This window comes from Vanessa cardui, chromosome 5, assembly GCF_905220365.1.
Source record: "Vanessa cardui chromosome 5, ilVanCard2.1, whole genome shotgun sequence".
NCBI classification, from domain to species: Eukaryota; Metazoa; Arthropoda; class Insecta; order Lepidoptera; family Nymphalidae; genus Vanessa; species Vanessa cardui.
This window is the reverse complement of record NC_061127.1, coordinates 4,439,981-4,460,053: the sequence shown is the minus strand read 5'-3', so window position 1 is coordinate 4,460,053 and position 20,073 is coordinate 4,439,981. Positions and strand designations below refer to the sequence as shown.

The following is a 20,073-nucleotide window of genomic DNA, read 5'->3' as shown; positions in this document are numbered from 1 at the left end:
TAATATATTTATTATTCTTTAAACTTGATTATTATAGATATACATTTTTTATTTTATTTGACTATATTGTTGAATACATTAAGATAAGACATCCAAAACACAATGTGAGCCTTCATGTTTCATGTAATATAGTTTTGTGCTTTAAATAAATTCATCATCATTATCAATGGAGTGTAAACAGTAAATCCGTTTAAGTACCTATAAGCGTGTTTTAAACATGCTATTTAAATTTACGCACTTTTAAAATATGTTCTAAAGTCACTCATATTAATATCAACGAAATAAAAAAAATGGTGAATTTGTTATATAATTGTATTTTTTTATTTGTATACACTACGTTGTAAATTAATTTACCATAATATAATTTAGTTAGTAATATCTTCCAGGGGCTTCAAATAGTTACTGTACCACCGTTGTCTTTTTGATACATAATATTTAATTTTCTCTTTGATCCATCGCCTTACGGTTCCAAGGATCTCTATTTATAAGAATATTATATTGTTAAATATTAGTAATTATCAATTGTAAGTCAATGAGATAGAAAGGAATATATTTTTGTGTGACATTCGATATATTTTAAAATAACCATCATTTAAACACACCTCAGGTCCTTTATTATTTTCATTAATCTTACAAATGTTTTCACACAATTTTCGTATATTCTTATCGGCAGCACCACGTATGACCAAACGATTATTTAAATCTGTCATATTTCTGAACGATGGCTAAAATTTTAGTACATGTTATAAATTTACGATTTAGAAAAACAATAATGTTAAAATGTTTTCAAAGTTATATCGTCTTTATTTTTGCGTTTTGTGAACATGACGTATGCAATTGAGTTAAATTACGATCCTGAAAAAGATAACCACTATTAAATATTCAATTCCTACTAACTTTTGCAATTCTTCGTTGCTTTGCTTTGTTCATTTCTAAAACTAAACAGTAAGGATAAGGTTTATTAAAATATGCATTAGTGTCTTTTATTTTGGCGTGGCTGGTGAGATCCGATTTTATTTTCAATTCAGTCAAATCATTAGGCAAAGCTACACTATCTTCGTGACGTAGCATATTTTCCTAAAATAAAATTATACACATTAATTAGTAAATAATGATAAGATATTATTTATATTAAGTAACAAATTATTTTTAATATTTAATAAATTAGCAACAACATGCCAATTCGTATTTTATAATCTGAAAATGTTTTCAATTGATGACCGTCCTTATGTCTCTACTTTAAGAACAATATAGCATTATTTATTACACCTACATATTAATATTGCAATAAAACAAACCATCTAATATGGTTGTGTATAAACAAAGAAAAGAACAACTTTTTGAAAATAGACTCCTGACTTACTAAAATTAGACTTGTCCAATCACTTTTGATACAAATATTAAGTATATATATTTAATAATGAGTCTTAATACAAAATTGCTAAACACGTAATTAAAAAAAAGTCTCACTCTTAGTTTTTCCAGCTCGATATCAATTTTCTGTCTAGCAATTAATTCTGCACGAAATTCATCAACCAAGTATGCCCAGTACTTATTTACTCGAGCACAGTCACTCAATTGACTCAAAGGTAGATGCAGCAAAATACGTTTACTTAATGCTGATGGCAACAATTGTATCTAAAAATTAAGGGGTTATTATTTTTAATTTCTAATTCGTTTTTGCCATAAGTGCCATAAGTTGGTATCTGCCGATGACCATTCTTCCAGTCTGATGAAGATGCTGGTGTTTCTGAGAAATCTTTTCTTTCCACAACACTCTTTTTGTACACTTCTAGTTCTAGTTGAAATTCTTAGTTTTAAGATCTCTAAGCAAAAAATGCAAAAATCGAAAGTGACATTTGCGGAAGAATATCGAATATAGGACAGAATTTAATGCCACCCAAACGCAAAGGTATCTGAGTATGTTTTCAATGCCAATTGTCTGCTTCTAGCGTTAGACTGTTGACTGATGCATCCCAATGATTACCATTCACTTACAATGACGTATAGTAATATTACTAAGCTGGAGAGTTTTTGTTTGATCGATTAAACTCGCTAATATCAGGACCGACTGATACGGTTTCAAATTTAATCAAACAAATACCAATAATAGTCTAAAATTTTGTACATATCTTAAGAAGTATTTATTATTGGTTTAAAATAAATTCGCAACAAAATAGTTATCAAGTACGAGTAAATCATAGTCACCTACTTAATAAAATTATAAGACCTTTACACAAACTTTACATAGTACTTTCACCTAACGTTCTAAAGATATGGTCTTTATTGTACAAATATTTTCAACGTATACGCGACCGAAGTTGCATGTGATGCCACAAGCATATAGCATATAAGCAAAATAAAAAAATATATTAATTTCCAGCCAATAATCACTCAAATACGTACGAAATCTACAGTCTCAGAATTGTCCGGTTTTAATCGATTTACTTTCCAAATTCTCTTCTGTGTCCCATCATTAAAAGTCATCTCTAACTCTTCCAACTTCAAACTATCCTTCATAGCCTTAATCGTAGTGGCCCACAAAGCTAAATTTGTATCCAACTAAAACCAATTTTATTGATTAAAAGTTTCCTAGTATAAGGATTTTTTTTATAGTTATAAAAAATAGCGTCCCGCCTCAGATTCGTTTGGGTAAAATACTGTCAAAATATATGTACTACAAAAGATGTGTTTATTTAAATCACATACAAAACTTCTAAAATTGTTAGGGTATCTTTACTATAGTATCCATGTATACACAAAAACCTTCCTCTTGAATCAATCTATGTATTAAAAAAACCGCATCCCAATCCGAGCGTAATTTTAAAGATTTCAAAGATCATACATAGGGATACACAGCGGTAAGCCTTTATTTTATACTATGTAATGAAAATGATAACGATGACACAACTATAAAATGTATTTTACCTCTTTTTGTCCATTTATTGTGGGATGTGTGGATGTTTCCAAAATTTGTGTTACAGAACTTTTTCGACGCGGCGTTTGTTCTTTTTTAGGCTGCATAAATAAAATATAAATCAAGCACAACTGTGAGAAGAAATACAATGTAGTTGAAACCAAATTATCTTACTGCTTCAACGATAATGGGCTTTTTTTCCTGAGGTGGTTCATTAACCACGACACATTCTACTAAATTTTCCATCTCTTGTTCTACGTTTTGCTCGTAAATTTTCTCAGCGGTCTTAAATACTTCCCATATAATAGGACCTCCAGCAACCGATAGCAATTCCGCTAAAGCTAGGCATTGTTGAGCCTATTCAAAAAGTTAGAGTCTGTATTTTGTTTATTTTTGTTCTTAGAATATTGTTTCCAAAGTTTTGTAATTTAACAATCAAAATTATATGGTAATCGTTTTCCACCAACATAGGAGAATTTAATTTATTATCATTATTTACACAATCTTTGATAACCTAAATATTTGGCTTAAAAATCTAGTCTTTGGTAATTAATTTGCAGTAAGGAAAATTTATTATCATGAATACAAAAATTAAACATTTAATTTCAATTGATTGTAATACTAACTGAATGAAGAGCACGAAACCATTTGCGATAACTCTTTATAGCATCTTGGATTGAGGACATGAGTACAGTTCGATCGTGATCCAAGGGTACTTGGTCATAGCTGCTCCACGTCTTATACCTAAATGGAGCTTGGTAATTACTTCATTAGGTGGTGACTACTATTACATTTATTTCAACACTAGTTGTGCCCGTGACCTTGTACGCGTTTAAATAAAAAAATTGTAGCCTATAATATCAGCTATCTGCCAGTGAAAGTCCCATCAAAATCGGCACAGCCTTTCCAGAGATTAGCTGGAACAAACAAACAGACAGACAAACAGACTAAAATTGTAAAAAAATGTTATTTTGGTATATTTACCGTGTATACATACATATGCATTGAGTAAGAAAGGTCTATTTTAATATTACCAACAAACACTGCAATTTTATTATATGTATGGATAGTTATCAATTTTTAGTAAGGAATGTGATTAAAATATCGACTTACTCGCTTATAGACAATATAGCGTCTTTAGACCGGGCGTTCCATATTGATTTCAACAATACAGAGAGTGTAAACATACTTGTAATATCATCTAAGAGATCAAGCACAAATCTTTTTTTATTCTTCCAGGAAATACGTATAAACCAACATTTGATTTCATATAAACGTTTGCTAAATTCCAATTCATCGTTTGAATGATCTTGATTAGCTTTAAAAATATATAATGAGAATAATCAATTTAAAGTAACCGAATATCAATCTATATTAAAATTAATATTATAAATGTGAAAGTAACTCTGTGTGTCTGTCGCGCTTTCACGGACAAACCACTGAACTAAATTTGATGAAATTTAATATGAAGCAAACTTGAACTCCAAGAAAGGACATAGACTACTATTTTAGAGTCGAGATGGCCCAGTGGTTAGAACGTGTGCATCTTAACCTGTGATTGCGGGTTCAAACCCAGGCAAGCACCGCTGATTCATGTGCTTAATTTGCCTTTATAATTCATCTCGTGCTCAGCGGTGAAGGAAAACATCGTGAGGAAACCTGCATGTGACAAATTTCATAGAAATTCTGCCATATGTGTATTCCACCAACCCGCATTGGAACAGCGTGGTGGAATATGTTCCAAACCTTCTCCTCAAAGGTAGAGGAGGCCTTTAGCCCAGCAGCGGGAATTTACAGGCTGTTGTTGTTGTTGTACTATTTTACCTGACACATGACAACCAACACCCTAAAACGAGCGAAGTCGCGGGTGACTACTAGTTTATTATAACATATAGTACAGTAAGATACTAGTATTGAGCGTGAAGGTAAGTGAACCAGAGTAATTCCGGGTACAGGAAACATAACGTCGCGTATCTCACGGTTGAGGAGCAATGTCGGGGTACTTCTGCATCAGGGTCACGGACTTGGACCATTCAAGAGCTTATGAATACTAATGAGAGTTAGTTTATTTCGCTTCGGGCCCATGTCTTAAGATTTTCAAATTATTAGCAAGTAATCATATGTATGATGTTACTGATTTGATAAAATTATTATCATGTTTACCGCAACCCATTTTTGACAAAACTAAATCGTGAACCGATTGCACTTTCTTGAATAAATCATCAAAAGACATCATTTTGATTGATAATATTACTTGTTTATGTACCAAGAGTATTCAATCCAAACAATTAATTTGACTTATTGAAAATGACATAATGATTTGTCAGATTTTTTTTTTAAAACAGCCAGTGTTAAACCAGAAAAAAATACCATAACAAATTCAAATATAATTGACAAAGTGGCGTACATGATTGCTCACAATTTTCCCGACGCGTACTCCGATCCCCAGGGTCAACATTACAATGGCCGTTGTATACATAGTTTATATACGATGTTCCAGTTACGAATCTCTAAGGATTTTCTGACACCGGCAGTCAGGAATTGTCATGGCGCGTGTTGACACGCATTACCTCCATGCAATTTCGTTAAAGCCAAAAAGTGCTAATTACTGTAATTTTTTACTTCTTATAGCTGTAACTTCTTTCTTTTCTATTGCGTATTTTGTTTTGAGAAATCCTTTAGATACACTGGGCGACCCGTCGGATCAATTTGTTGTTAAAAATATTCCCAAGAGATATACGAAATTGGAAGGCATAGATCCTGAAGAAAGAGAGGTATTTCAAGGATTTCAGACGTCTTTCCTTCCTCACGAGGAAATAACATTTTCTCAACGAGATACAAATAGTAACAGTGAACTTTATAAGAGTAATGACGGAAGTGACATAATTATATGGAATGATGAGGAAAGGAATCAACGCGTTCCAACAAGGATTAAACGGAAAAGTCAATTTACGTTTACGTCTCAAGATTACGGGTAAGTAGTTAGTAATTATTTTCCGATAGCATATTAAAAATATAATTCCTATACTTTGTTTATAGTTTTACCTTCATCCGATTACAAGGTATAAATACATATAAAAATAATTTCAATTTAAAAAATGATTTCCCTTTAAAAGCCTAACAAAATTAGGTCTGTATAAATTCTAGTTTAGAAAATCCAATTTACAAAAAATCACGAAACGAAGAAAATGAAGAAGAAGACGTAGAAGGAAATGTCGGAGAGTCTGAAATTGATTATGACAGTAAGTCTAACGAACAATATGACGAAGAGGGTAATTTACAAAGGTAGATTATTTTTGCTTACCTTACTTTAAATTACTAGCGACCTGTGCCGGCTTCTCACGGGTAAAATACTGATGTAAATAATAAATATACCTAAAATGTTTATACATTACATTACAAATTCTAAAATTCTAGTGTTTCTTTACTACATTATCAATGTACTATATAAAAATAACCTTCCTCTTGAATCACTCCTATCTATTAAAAAAACCGCATCAAAATCTGTTCCGTAGTTTCAAAGATTTAAGCATACATAGGGATATAGGGACAGAGAAAGCGACTTTGTTTTATGCTATGTAGTGATAGTGATAGTGATGATGTTGTTACAGCGTCGAAAATATATCAAATATAATGTTTAAAATCAATATGTGTTATTGCAAATGGAATTCATATTTTATCTATATTTGTTTCTTAAACTATTATATATTGTCTAAGTATGCTCGTTTCGTAAGTTGATTAATTAAATTTACATGAAAGTGTGGTCCATCCTGAGATATATGTGGACCGTGGTCCACTAGATGACGTAGAACAAGTCCGCCGTCAACCAGAGCTAGAAGAAGCAGAAATGGGCTCTGCTGCACATATGTATAAGCCAGTTAAACCTCACGCAGGTAAATAACAAATTACATTCTAGGTATAAAATAATCAATTTATGTGTAACACATACATAATTGTAAATCTATAACCAAGGGGTGCCATAATAGTGAGCTTTAATAAAATAAACTTAAAAAATATGGACTGTAGAGTACTTACATGACATAAAAAATATATCACCATACAATACACACAACAATAACAACAACAACAAATTATATAATAGTTACGCTTATTTCTTACCATATAATCGTGCTTATTCATTGAATTGGCTAAAAATATTGAAGATATATGTAGAGTAATATAAGAAAGAAAAAGAAAATATAATTTTTCGTGTTCGATAGTCGGATTCCCCACTTACGTAATTATAGTCATATACACACTAAACATATACCCGTAACTACCCATAAATTTATTTGAAATGAACGAAAACTCTTAATTTTTCACGAATATGCAGCTATCCATTCCTTTTGGAAAATACAAGGTGACAGGGAGACGATTCGACACACGCAAGCAAGCATAATGAAACAATATATGGACAAAGAAGCAGATCCTTGTCACGATTTTTATCAATATGCGTGTGGAAACTGGCCAGCACTCAACCCTATTCCAGCCGATAAAGCTGGGTGAGTGAACTTTGATAAACAATTTAATTTAATCACGTCTTATAAACTGTGTATCATTATCTTCTTGCAGTTACGATACGTTTGAGATGTTAAGAGAAAATTTAGATCACGTTCTCAAAGAACTTCTGGAATTCCGAAAAAATGAATACGTACCAACTAATTTTCCAGGTCCACATTTGGATTTAAAGGATAATTTTCTGTCAATAACACAACCTTCAATTTGCTCAAGCAATCTTGATAAAAAGCAAGTTGATGATTTCCTAACGAATTCTAAAGAAATTTCGAAATCAGCTGAAATAAATAGTTTTAATAATAGCAAATCTGAAATAATAAATCGCATTCGTAGATATTTAGATAGAAAATCAAAACAAATGAATAAACCCTTATCTAAAGTAAAACATAAATTACACGATCATCTTATTAAAAATAAATATAATAAGAACAAATACTTACGTAGACATAGGAGATACTATAACACTAAAAGATTCGAGAAACGTACTCGTCACAGATCTCTTGATACCGAAATCAAAATTATTGCCAAACCACTTAAAAGAGTGAAAAGAAAAGAAACTATTGAGGAATTTGTTTCGATATACGACTCCAAAAACAAAAACCCTCTTGACCCGGCTAATGGTGATGCCGCTTTGAAAGCTAGATTTCTTTTCAAATCTTGTATGAATCATGACATATTACATGCAAGAGGACACCAACCTCTTTTAGATCTATTGGATATTCTGGGTGGATGGCCGATTTTAAAAACTAATTGGGATGCGAAAAAATTTGATTGGTTAGAACTCATGGCGAAATTGAGATTGTTCAATAATGACATATTAATATCGGAATGGGTTGGACCAGATATTAAAAACTCTGATGAGTTTGTGATACAATTTGACCAAACAAGCTTAGGTACCTACCACTAAGAGCATTTAAAATCAATAATATAGTATAAATATCACTTAAACCTTGCTTGTCTGTTGTAGGGCTACCCACAAGGGATTATTTTCTGCAAGAAAGTAATAAGGTTTATTTAGACGCTTACAAGACATACTTAATTAAAGTTGCCCTATTACTTGGAGGGCAAGATGATCATGTAAAAGCTGACGCCGATAAACTAATTGATTTTGAAATCAAGTAAGTAATTCTTAAAAATATATATTTTTTTATTTTAATAAATTGGTGGAAATGATCAATTTATTATGTCCCTTAAAATAGTAGAATATTATGAAAATTATCAATTTTTTTTATTAACTTATTAATTGTGTAACAAAAGGTAGCCTAGTAGTAAAATAGCATGCGTTAGCCAGTTTGAACCATTACAAGCATACTTAAGTTTCCTTTGGTTTTTCTGTAGAACAACATGCATACGACCGATACAAATCCACCAAGTTTTCGAAAACTTCAAGAAAACCGGGTTTTACCAACTGGCAGACTTTAAAAGCCTTACACTAACCAATGTAAAATCCATAGATTATTGTTTTGGTAATTACAGATTAGCTAAAATAACTTCCGCACCAGAAGACAGACGCAACGTTTCAGAGCTATATCGTCGTATGACACTTGCAAAGCTCGAAGGGTTAGTTCCTCAGGTCGATTGGAGGAGATACCTATGCATTGTAATGAATAGAACTGTAGAGTCTCAGGAAACCGTCGTCCTATTTGCATTAACCTATGTACGAGTAAGTATATATAACTTTTGTTTTATATTAATTGATATTTAAATAGGATGAAAGTGTCATTTTGTAATCAGACTTAAACATTAATTTTTTTAATATATTTTATGTCCGTGTCGTGTTATTCATGCGACCTTTACATAAGGACCTATTATATAAATTTTATGATATCCTATTATAGGGACAATTATAATGAAAGTACGTTATTGTGGTAGTGTGAGTATTTCAATGGGCTTTCTTAAAAAAATTGCCATTAATTTTTATCAGTGTGATAAATAGCTGTAACCAATCATATTTCGTTCATCGTCATCAGCACTTAGTTCAATTGATAGAGAAGACGGATCCGGACACTTTATCAAATTACCTGCTGTGGCGTTTCGTGAGGCATCGTGTGAATAACCTGGATGATCGCTTCCAATCTGCGAAACAACAGTGTGTACAAAGTTTATTATATTAAAATCAAATCAGTTTGAACAATCTTGCTTTTACAGAACTATGATTTCTACAGAAATACGTTTATTAAGCTACAAGGAGCCTTTTATTTTTTCTTATGGTAAGGCGAATGCTTTTCATCAATCGAATATTTTCCAAGGAATTATAAGTACTCGTAACCTTAATCTTCTGTACCTTGTTTTGAAAAAGTACGAATTCCTGAAAGGTAAATGTCCACGAAAAATATACTGTCATCCCAAACAACTTAAATTAACACATCGAAGAAATAATTTTGCAATGAATCATTATCATAATATTAAATATAATGTACAGTCAGAGTAAGGATACCTTCGTCAGTTTTCAAACTCATTGCTTTATCAAGTCTTAAACTATTAATCAAGTCTAAACCTTTTATACCGAGCATCAAATCATTGCGACGTAATATGTCATTCTCGATCGGTAAAGCATCTTATCGCTCATACTGAGCACACGAAAATAGGTCTTAAAGTGACGAACCATTTCTTACCCCGACTTTACATAATTTAAAAATGTTCAGGTTTTACTACATTCTTTTTGGCCGAGAGCAAGCCCCGCCACGATGGAAAAACTGTATATCCCAAGTCAACTCCAACATGGGAATGGCGTTAGGATCAATGTTTGTGAGAAAACACTTTGACGAAATGAGCAAAAATGACACACTCACGATGACAAGGGAAATACAGCAAGCGTTCAGAGAACTCCTACATATGACAAACTGGATCGATGACGAGACAAAGAAGCTGGCAGGGCATAAAGTTGACACAATGATGCTTAGAATAGGCTATCCAGATTTTATATTGAAAAAGACTGACTTAGATGATCGTTATAAGGAAGTAAAAATACACCCAAATAAATACTTCGAAAACATATTAAATATATTGCGCCATCTGACTAAAATGGAACAATCTCGGTAAATAGCTATTTTATTTTAAATTAATTTAAATATATATTTTATAGAAATAAAATAAAAGTATGCCGCTCCAGTAATTCATCATATTGGACGAAAACCTTTTCTACTTTTAAAGGTACAGTTTGGAAGAAACAATAAATACAAATCAGGCGTATCGAAACTTAGTGCTGTTTTCCGAATTTGTACCGGCGATCTTCTATTTAGATTGATGCAATGACACTGTTCCAAATTTATGCAGTTAATCATTACCTTTTACAGTATCGGTCAGCCAGTTAACAAGACTCTATGGAATACAGCGCCAGCGGTCGTGAACGCATATTATAGTCGTAACAAGAATCAGATAATGTTCCCAGCGGGTATTTTGCAACCACCATTTTACCACAGGCACTTCCCAAGGTCTCTGAATTTCGGTGGTATTGGTGTAGTTATCGGTACGTTTTTTACCCTATTTTTTCTCTTTGTTAAATTTTGATTTAGTTACATTCAAAATACGCTACTTATATTGTATCACATATTAAATTTTGAATCTGTGATTAATAAGTTGGATTGCTGGAACAGTTGCCATTTTTATTTTCTGTTTAATTTAGACTATTAATAGAATTAAATGTAATAAAAAATATTCTTTGAACAATTAATTATACATTTCCAACTACTCTTATATATTTTTTTTATATTAATAATAGCTTACACTCAATAATTCATTGTTTTACAAATTCGTAATTTTACATTTAAAATGGAGCGAAAAATAATTTCTCTATAAGTAAAATGATTATGATCTTATCTGCAGGGCATGAAATAACCCATGGTTTTGACGACAAAGGCCGTTTGTTTGACTGTGAAGGGAATCTTCATCGTTGGTGGTCGGACTCAGCGATAGAAGCTTTCCACCATCGCGCACAGTGTCTCATTGATCAATACGGTCATTACATTGTCCCTGAAGTCAATATGAAATTGGACGGTATTAACACACAAGTAGGTGTTAGGAATATGAAAATTAATAAAATGTAGAATTGTCTATGTCTACATATGTCCGTAGTTAGAAATTAATTATATAGGGCAATCCTCATTAGTCAATTATAACGAATTAAAGAAAGGTGATAGCTTCAAAAATAACTTATATGTGATAGGATATTTGAATCTGAATATTGTAAATATAAAAAAAACAGTCTTGTAAACATCTACCGGAAGTCAGGTGATACTCAAATATCGTATAGTCAAAAATAGCACTTAATTATACTTATTTAGTATTTCTGCTCAAGATGTTGCTTGTTTAATAGATGCAACGTAAGATTAGTAATAATTTAGTAATCGTTCACATATATTTCATAAAACGATGATTTTATTGTAGGGCGAGAATATAGCTGATAATGGCGGTGTAAAACAAGCATTTCACGCTTATCAGCACTGGTTGCGTCACCACGACTCTGCTGATGAGACGCTGCCAGGACTGAACTACACACATACACAGCTCTTCTTCCTGAACTTTGCGCAGGTATAACATATACTTATATTATGTATATATTCCTACCTGATTGTTGCCGTAGCGTTCATGAACGCAAGATAAATTATGAAGACCAAGTACGTAAGGGCGGGTGCAGTCTCATAGCTTCCCGCACTCCCATAGTACAATGGAACAGCAAATCCAATCTACTTAAAGTGATTAACGGGCTACTACTACTAACACTCTACAGGCGGCTACTGCTAATGTATTGACATAAAAACTTGATCTGAAATGCAAAGCTGATGATCTACGATTGTATCAACAAATCACTAGACGATGTATTTTAAAGTAGGAGGATAAAGGATGCAACTTGCATGAACATATCTTCCATTTACTCAAGTTTTGGCATCCGTATTAATTTATTTCAGTGGGATGCTAAATTCTATCTTCACTATGTTCTTTATATTTGCAGGTGTGGTGTGGAGCTATGCGTCCAGAAGCAATGCGTAATAAATTAAAAACAGCTGTTCATTCACCAGGCAGATTCAGAGTGATAGGAACACTTTCGAATTCTCTTGATTTTGCAAGGGAATTTCATTGTCCACCTGGTTCTCCAATGAATCCTGTACACAAGTGTAGTGTTTGGTGATAAAATGAAACTGTCAACATTAATCCCTATTAATCAATGAACAGAATTTAGACTGAGTAAAAGAAATAATACTAGAACTGTTAGAAAAGAGCATTCAAATTAATACGATAACATGACAAAAAAACATCCACCAAAAATTTAAATAAAACTAGTTATAACGGATTTTAATCGCGTATATATTAATTATTTTGGACATTAAAATCCGTTATAACTAGTTTTATTTAAATGTGTAATAATCGCGAAAATTTAAGACAACATTATCCACCAAAAAGTTTTACGAAAATCTTAAAGTAAATAATGTTTCCGAAATGATGGGCAACAATAATAGGTAACAGACGAGAAAGCCGTACATTCACTCTATCATCATCTTTGGCTATTAATTTACTTGGCATTATTTGGCACGGTAGGAATTGTCACTTATCGTGCCAATACTTTTCATGTCATTAACGCTATTAAAAGTTTAACACAGATATCGTCACATCAGTTTTCAAGAATTAAATTCGAATGGACTGTTTTTAATGGAACGTTAGTTTTGGAGTATACATCGATATTTTGACTACTGAATATTGATTGACACGTTCGCTGCACCAGTTATTACGGGTAATTATAATTTATAATGAGGCAATAATCGTATCATACTCGATTTCCTTGGCATAGTCAGACCTAATGTAATTCGTACAGTATCATACAACTTACATGTAGCATTGGCAAAATTCGTAAAACCGATCACATCCGAATGAAGTACGCTATCCCAATATTTACTTGTTATGTGAATATGATCTTTACGCAAACGTAATAACTTGTAATATCATATGACCTTAATATATACGTCAACTCGAAACGTCGACCTACATTGCACTTGCTGTCTCGGGTTGAACTGACGCGGGAATCTATAGCGACGAATAGCGTCGAATGGCGCGATAAGGAACTATTTCTATTGGTTAAGTAAATCGGGAGCAATCGGTTTTATTGAATTTGCCGATGCTACATCTAAGTTGTGCCGTACTATAAGCTAATCTTAAAAACTTTATTTTTCTCTATATCAACGGATCATACATTAATTGTATATGTAGTTACCCAAAAATTTTAAAGTAAAAAGGTATCGTACGAGTTTTATTTTGCCTCATAATCGCAATTAACGTGTTCATCGAATAGTAATTATGAAGGGAATATTTAATAGTTCTCTTGCCATCAAAATAATTGATTGTTACAATAAGTAATAATAATTGTTGTAATAAGCGAAGACGGAAGAAGCGGGCCTGTATAATTTATTTATCGGATATACATAAGTTTTTCATATAATTGATTTATCCTTAGATATACATACTTATCGCTTGTATTTTTAATTATTTTTACTTTTGTAAATAAATTGTAATATAATAAAAATATTTTTAGATTATTTCGTTTTTTATTTACATTTAAATACATTACATAAACTCACATTTTAAAATGCAACGTATATTCGCGTAGCCGTTTCATAAGTGTAAATATTAACACGAACATTATTATTAAAATGATAGCTTGAAGAAAAAAAATCAAGATAACCTTTCCAAGATGTGTACTAGGTATTCCAAACTTTTGCAAACAACTGATAGGTACGAATAATCGTACCTATCAGTTGTTTGCAATTCACATATAAATGTGAATTTATTTTGACAAAATTGCCAAATTAAAATATGATAGCTGAGTTTCATGGGCTATACTTTTATATTGACGACCTCCATGGTCGAGTAGTGTGTACACCGCTTTTCATGGGTACGTCACTCCGATGTCCGATTCCCGGCTGAGTCGATGTAAAAAAATCATTAATTTTCTAAGTTGTCTTGGGTCTGGGTGCTTGTGGTACCGTCGTTACTTCTTTTTTTATTATTTTTAGTGTAATTAATTATCACGGTATCGTGGTTGATTGGATTACGTGTTCAATGCATGTGTTTAACATCAAACTTAGTTGGGTCTACCAGACCAAAAAGCTGAGGCGCTATTCTATTCCTGCGGGCATTGAATAGGGCCAATATTAGTCCTCTTCTACAATTGGTGGTAGTTTGTAGTAAATTACGAAACATTTCTTAACTTTAACATGTCATGAAACTATGTACCTATATGTGTTTAACGTGATGTGTAAATAAAAAATTAAAACGCACTATTTTATCAAAAAAAGTTTATCATATTTTGTTCCGAAACAACAAAAAATGAATTTATTTGCCAGTAGGTTCCATTCCAGTTACAATCAGCCCGGAGTCAGGAGGTTGGTAGTGTGTCCTGTCCCTTGGAAAACGGTGTGATACAAACTACTTTGTCAATAAACATAATTCCCAACTTCAACGCTCTGTACATCTTCGTTACTCCAAAGGGTCTCCACTTCATATGGTATGTTCCGGGACATATCGAGGGTATCACGCCTCTCCCATCGTACGCAGACCATCCGTGCAATTTCGAGCCAGAGTCGTGCTTCTAACACTATCGAATAATAATATAATGAATTCACCATTTTAATTCAACATCTTTCTATGAAACAGACGAGCAAATGGGCAATTTTAATGTAGAGTATTACTACTTCTTTATCTGAAGGTAGAGAAGAAATATAGATCACTAAATCATCGACCGTACTGTGCCGTTGTGTTTTGTAATAATGTAAATACACTAACTCACTGACCATCCAAACCAGAATAGACCAATACAAAGTAGTGTATTGGACCCTAGACTAACTTTCAGCTTCTAGGTTTAAATTCGGGTAAGCAAAACAATTTAGAATTATAAATTTCCGTCTTTCAAAATAAATTCGATAGTTCGCCAATATGTTTATTTATCTTCTACAGTTGTATGGAATTTAAAAATTGAATTATATTCTCAATGTTCTTCACTCAGTAGGTCAGTAGGTATATCTATTTAATGAGCCTCATTGTCACTCAAAGAAACATACTGCTTATCAATCAGGACAAAATTGAACTAAACTTACAAAATAGAAAAGAAAACGCCGTCAGGAACAAAGAATTAACGTTCCCTTCAATAACCGCCACGACGTATAGCAATGCTCCTACAGTTGGCGCTTGACGCAGAAAGAAACCGCGCAGAGTCGCTCCCAACCATGGTAAGAATAGATACTCACTAAGTGGAGAACGCTGAAGATTAAAAGCAATCTTAATACATTATTAAATAAAATTAAAAAGTAAAGTAACAGTCTGTAAATTACCCACTGCTGGGCAAAGGCCTCCTCTCCCATTGAAGAGTGGGTCTGGAACAAATTCCACCACCCTGTTCCAATGCAACCCGCATTGGAAATTGGTGGAAAGCACATGAGCCAGAATTTCGATGAAATTAGATGCAGGTTTCCTCATGATGTTTTCCTTCACCGCCGAGTATGAGATGAATTATAAACACGAATTAAGCACATATATATATGCTAGTGCTTGCATGGGTTTAAAACCTAAATCATCGGTTAAAATGCACGCGTTCTAAGCACTGGGTCATCTCAGCTCAAATTATGAAATACTAGCTATAAATTAAAATTTACCTTTATCACACAAACTGTCACCCCCATTTTACTCGGTCAAGTGGTGAATTAAAACGAGAAGCCTTTTTTCTTTCCTGAGACTGATACTAAAGGCGAGACTAAATTTAATCTGAATCGGTCCAGTGGCTTAAGGGTGAAGAAGTAACAGAAGGAGTTACTTTCGCATTCATTGGTTGTCATTCGTTCTTTTTCAAATTCATAACCAGACAAAAACTAATGAGAATTTTCCATCGCTAATTTTGCGATAATCGTTCTTTAGATGCTTCATTGATTTGACACAAGGAAGCACATAGACTGATAGTAAGTGGTCATCTTCAATCTGGCTTCAACTCTGGCTTAATGGATATATAAATAACAATTCACAGCTCTACGTTCAAACACGAAAAACGAATTCTAAAGTTTGTTATTGGCTCATAAATGAGCAGCTGATCATAAATGACCACCCAGACGAGATTTCACAGGGTTCTTCGATAAGTATGAATGAAGTTTCGAACCGATTGATTTTTAAATTATTATGTATCTACTAGGCCGATATAATTAATTCATTACAATTAAAAATTACCACTTTAGATGAATTCCATATGAGAAGGCAACTGATTAGTAAGAGAAGAGTATCGGATGCTTCAATACACAGCATCACTCCTTGAAGATAAGATAAAAAGTATGTATAGTTAATAATTGAAACATTTGCATTTATCTTAAACTAGACATACGTGAAAGTCCCGTCAAAAATCGGTCCAGCCGTTCCAGAGATTAGCCGGAACAAACAGACAGACAGACCTATAAAAATTGTAATAAATGTTATTTTGGTATATGTACCGTGTATACATACATATGCATTGAGTAAAAAAGTTCTATTTTAATACTACATATTACAAACAGACACTCCAATTTTATTTTATGTATAGATATGCGAGTATAATTATAGTTAGTGTAATGTTTCATACACAATCTAGTGCTATCTAAATTCTATATTCGCTATAGAGATAAAATTTTAAAGACGAGGCTGTGTACATTTCTTAATTTAAGTATATATTTGAGAAAGTTGTCTACTGGATAAATAGAAGGCCACAGATCTCGTGATCGTGGGTTCAAAACCCAAGTTTGACTAACAAAACGTCCTTTTATATCAATACTCAGTATCAGCCCGGAGTCAGGAGGTTGGTAGTGTGTACATTCCTGTCCCTTGGAAAACATGTAAACTAGTAGGTTAGGCGTATAGGGCATTAGGCATATATGACCTGTGTTTGGTCAGAGTTGCCGTTTTATAGATAAGACTTGTGCACTTCAATATGTGCTGCATAGTTCTAGTCTCCCTTGAGATTTTGTGTGACCGAAATTGACCAGGACAACTTTATATGTAATTTTGAATGTGTGTTTGTGTGTGTTATTTTACTATATAAATTATAACGAGTCAATGCAATGCACTCGAATCAATTTCGACAAACTATTTTAAATAAATCGTAAAATATGCGAACTCCGTTTACATATTATTTACATAAAATTTATAGGATTTAGACTATAAGCTGTATATGACTGGTTTTTAAAATCCGTTTTATATTTTTAGTAGAGGTTAAGGAACCTTTAGGAAAAGTTTTATTTTCTTTATTTATAGCACAGCACATACGCGCCGAAAAATATCAAATTAACAATGCATTTTTATTTATGGATGTTTGACTAAATTAACTATTATTTTCAACTTTCGTTAATAAATAACGATTTTTAAACTGATAATATATATACAATTTACAATAAATAACACATTATTTTTCGAATTATCAAATAACCTATTATTATATGCAAAATAGAACTTACTTGAAACGTCTATATCATCAATATAAAGTCTATCGTCTTTACTCATCAAGACAAAATGCAGGTCATTTGCCAAAGGTTCTTCGTCAAAAGTTACTACTTCGAATTTCACGTTGCAAACTAAACCCAATAAGAGACATACTAGTGCCAGAAATGAAGCTGAGAGTTTTGATCCAGAGGTTTTGACATTAAGCGTCTCGTCTCTATCAAACGATTTACACCTCATGTATTGGAAACTTGTCTTCGTGTAATCTATCAGAGCGCCTATAAGAGGTATCCTGAATCCGGAATAAGGAATTCGCTTTGGTTCATTAGGAGAATCACCAGTTGCCATATTAACTATTCTATTGAATTGCTTATTTCAATTAGTTATTGCTTCATAAATAATTTATCAAAAAAAATATTATCACACAGATATTTTGACTATTGATACATTTGAAAATTATTGTGTTATTGATGCAGATTAAAAATGTCTTCTGCAAAGAGTTATATCAACGTACTGTTTTTTCTTAAAGAATACTATAGGCAATAAGGATTTAATAATATTCCTTAATAATCTTTTATTAGGCGATAATAGCTCAAGGGATCAGAATTGACCGTGCGACTTTTGGGTTCATTTATATTTGTTCTTTATATTAAAAAATAAACATACATATATGGCCAAAAATCATTATGGTCCCAGAAACAAAGGTAAACTTTTAATAAAATTCTACCATTACAATTTTTTTTTCATACAACAACAACAAACAACAACAATAACAGCCTGTTTTCCCACTCCTCTCGCTTTGAGGAGAAGGTTTGGAACATATTTCACGACGCTGTTCCAATACGGGTTGGTGGAATACACATGTGACAGAATTTATATGAAATAAGACACATGCAGGTTTCCTCACGATGTTTTCCTTTACTGCCGAGCACGAGATGAATTACAAACACAAACTAAGCATATATATATTCAGTGGTGCTTTCCTGGGCTTGAACCCGCAATCATCGGTTAAGATGCACGCGTTCTAACCACTAGGCCATCTCGACTCTTTTCTTTCATACATCAACCTGATTATTATTTTTTATTAAAGTTAAAATGTAGTTAAAGAACAGTTTAGAAGTCCCTGCTCCTGTTAAGTGTGAATTATTTTAAAAGGTCTTCGATCCTAGCAAAGTCGGCTTTCATAGTGATTGAACTAAGGAGTGTTGTGAATGAACCAAGGATAGTACCTGCTGATGTTTAGACCTCGCGAAATAAAATAACAATCTTTAGATTACTTAATGTTAGACCTCTTTGTAAGCCCACATGGGTAAGTCCCACCCTCTCATGATATATTCTACCGCCCAAAAAAAAAGGGGCCACCAACCTTGGTAACTGAGGTTATGTTCCTGGGCCTGTAAGTTACACTGGCTCACTCGCCCTCACATCCGGAAGACAACCAAAGTAAGTACTGTTGTTTGTCGGTAGAATATATGATGAGTGGGTGGTACCTACCCAGACGGGCTTACACAAAGCCTTATCACAAATATATAATAAATAGTACATTTCCATTCAAAATCAAATAAGTAATCGTAATATTTATCTCGACTTATCGCGTAAAAAGTGAATTAATAAAACGAAAAGGTCATCAACCTTTTCATAATACTAATTCTATACAAAATGAATCATGACACCAAATGTTGAACATCAGACATACCTATTTGAACAGTAGTTATCGCAAAACTTAACGTTAAACCAAGTGTCTAATGGTCGCCTTACGATGTTAAGTACAGTCAGCGTAAGAAAAGGTTCGTCACCTTTAGATCTATTTTCGTGTGATCAGTATGTCGATTATTTGATGTTTAGATTCAAAAGGTACTAAGAGTTTAAAAATCGATAAAGGAATAAATTTGATAATTGACGAAGGTTTTCTTACACTGGCTTGATAATTTTTGATTGAAAAGGAAACTCTTATTTAATCAATACAAAATAACAAGTCATTGTTAAAATATTGCTATTATATATGTATATGTAGCCATTCGTTTTAGAAATCTTTAATGTTAAATTTCACCTACCATCACACCTTAATGTTATCTCGTAATAAGTATTTACTTATAAATACTACTGTATTTTTATATAGTCTGTATTTTTTGTAATACTAGTCTTATTTTTATAATACTAGTCTGTATTTTTTGGTTTAACTTACTTTCAAATGTAATATAAAT

General features: G+C 32.5%; 3 protein-coding genes across 3 annotated transcripts; 1 reads left to right on the top strand and 2 right to left on the bottom strand.

Annotated features, from left to right (window-relative positions):
• Positions 1 to 190: 190 nt before the first annotated feature.
• Positions 191 to 5,465, bottom strand: LOC124529789. The gene is made up of 10 exons (XM_047103701.1): positions 5,444 to 5,465; positions 5,081 to 5,170; positions 4,031 to 4,235; positions 3,544 to 3,661; positions 3,092 to 3,274; positions 2,407 to 2,562; positions 1,471 to 1,638; positions 892 to 1,077; positions 587 to 725; positions 191 to 198 (listed from the first exon to the last, which is right to left on the bottom strand). Exons 1-10 carry the CDS (start codon positions 5,463 to 5,465, stop codon positions 191 to 193), a joined length of 1,275 nt encoding a protein of 424 aa, XP_046959657.1.
• On the top strand, positions 5,408 to 12,694 carry LOC124544546 (neprilysin-4-like). The gene is made up of 13 exons (XM_047123130.1): positions 5,408 to 5,891; positions 6,065 to 6,202; positions 6,677 to 6,810; positions 7,251 to 7,419; positions 7,490 to 8,325; positions 8,400 to 8,550; positions 8,909 to 9,095; positions 9,403 to 9,521; positions 10,078 to 10,470; positions 10,729 to 10,901; positions 11,258 to 11,442; positions 11,819 to 11,962; positions 12,384 to 12,694. Exons 1-13 carry the CDS (start codon positions 5,464 to 5,466, stop codon positions 12,558 to 12,560), a joined length of 3,234 nt encoding a protein of 1,077 aa, XP_046979086.1. The 5' UTR covers positions 5,408 to 5,463; the 3' UTR covers positions 12,561 to 12,694.
• Positions 12,695 to 14,771: 2,077 nt separating this feature from the next.
• LOC124530108 lies at positions 14,772 to 18,306 on the bottom strand. The gene is made up of 4 exons (XM_047104109.1): positions 17,887 to 18,306; positions 16,634 to 16,713; positions 15,517 to 15,679; positions 14,772 to 15,017 (listed from the first exon to the last, which is right to left on the bottom strand). Exons 1-4 carry the CDS (start codon positions 18,215 to 18,217, stop codon positions 14,857 to 14,859), a joined length of 735 nt encoding a protein of 244 aa, XP_046960065.1. The 5' UTR covers positions 18,218 to 18,306; the 3' UTR covers positions 14,772 to 14,856.
• Between the last annotated feature and the right edge of the window lie 1,767 nt (positions 18,307 to 20,073).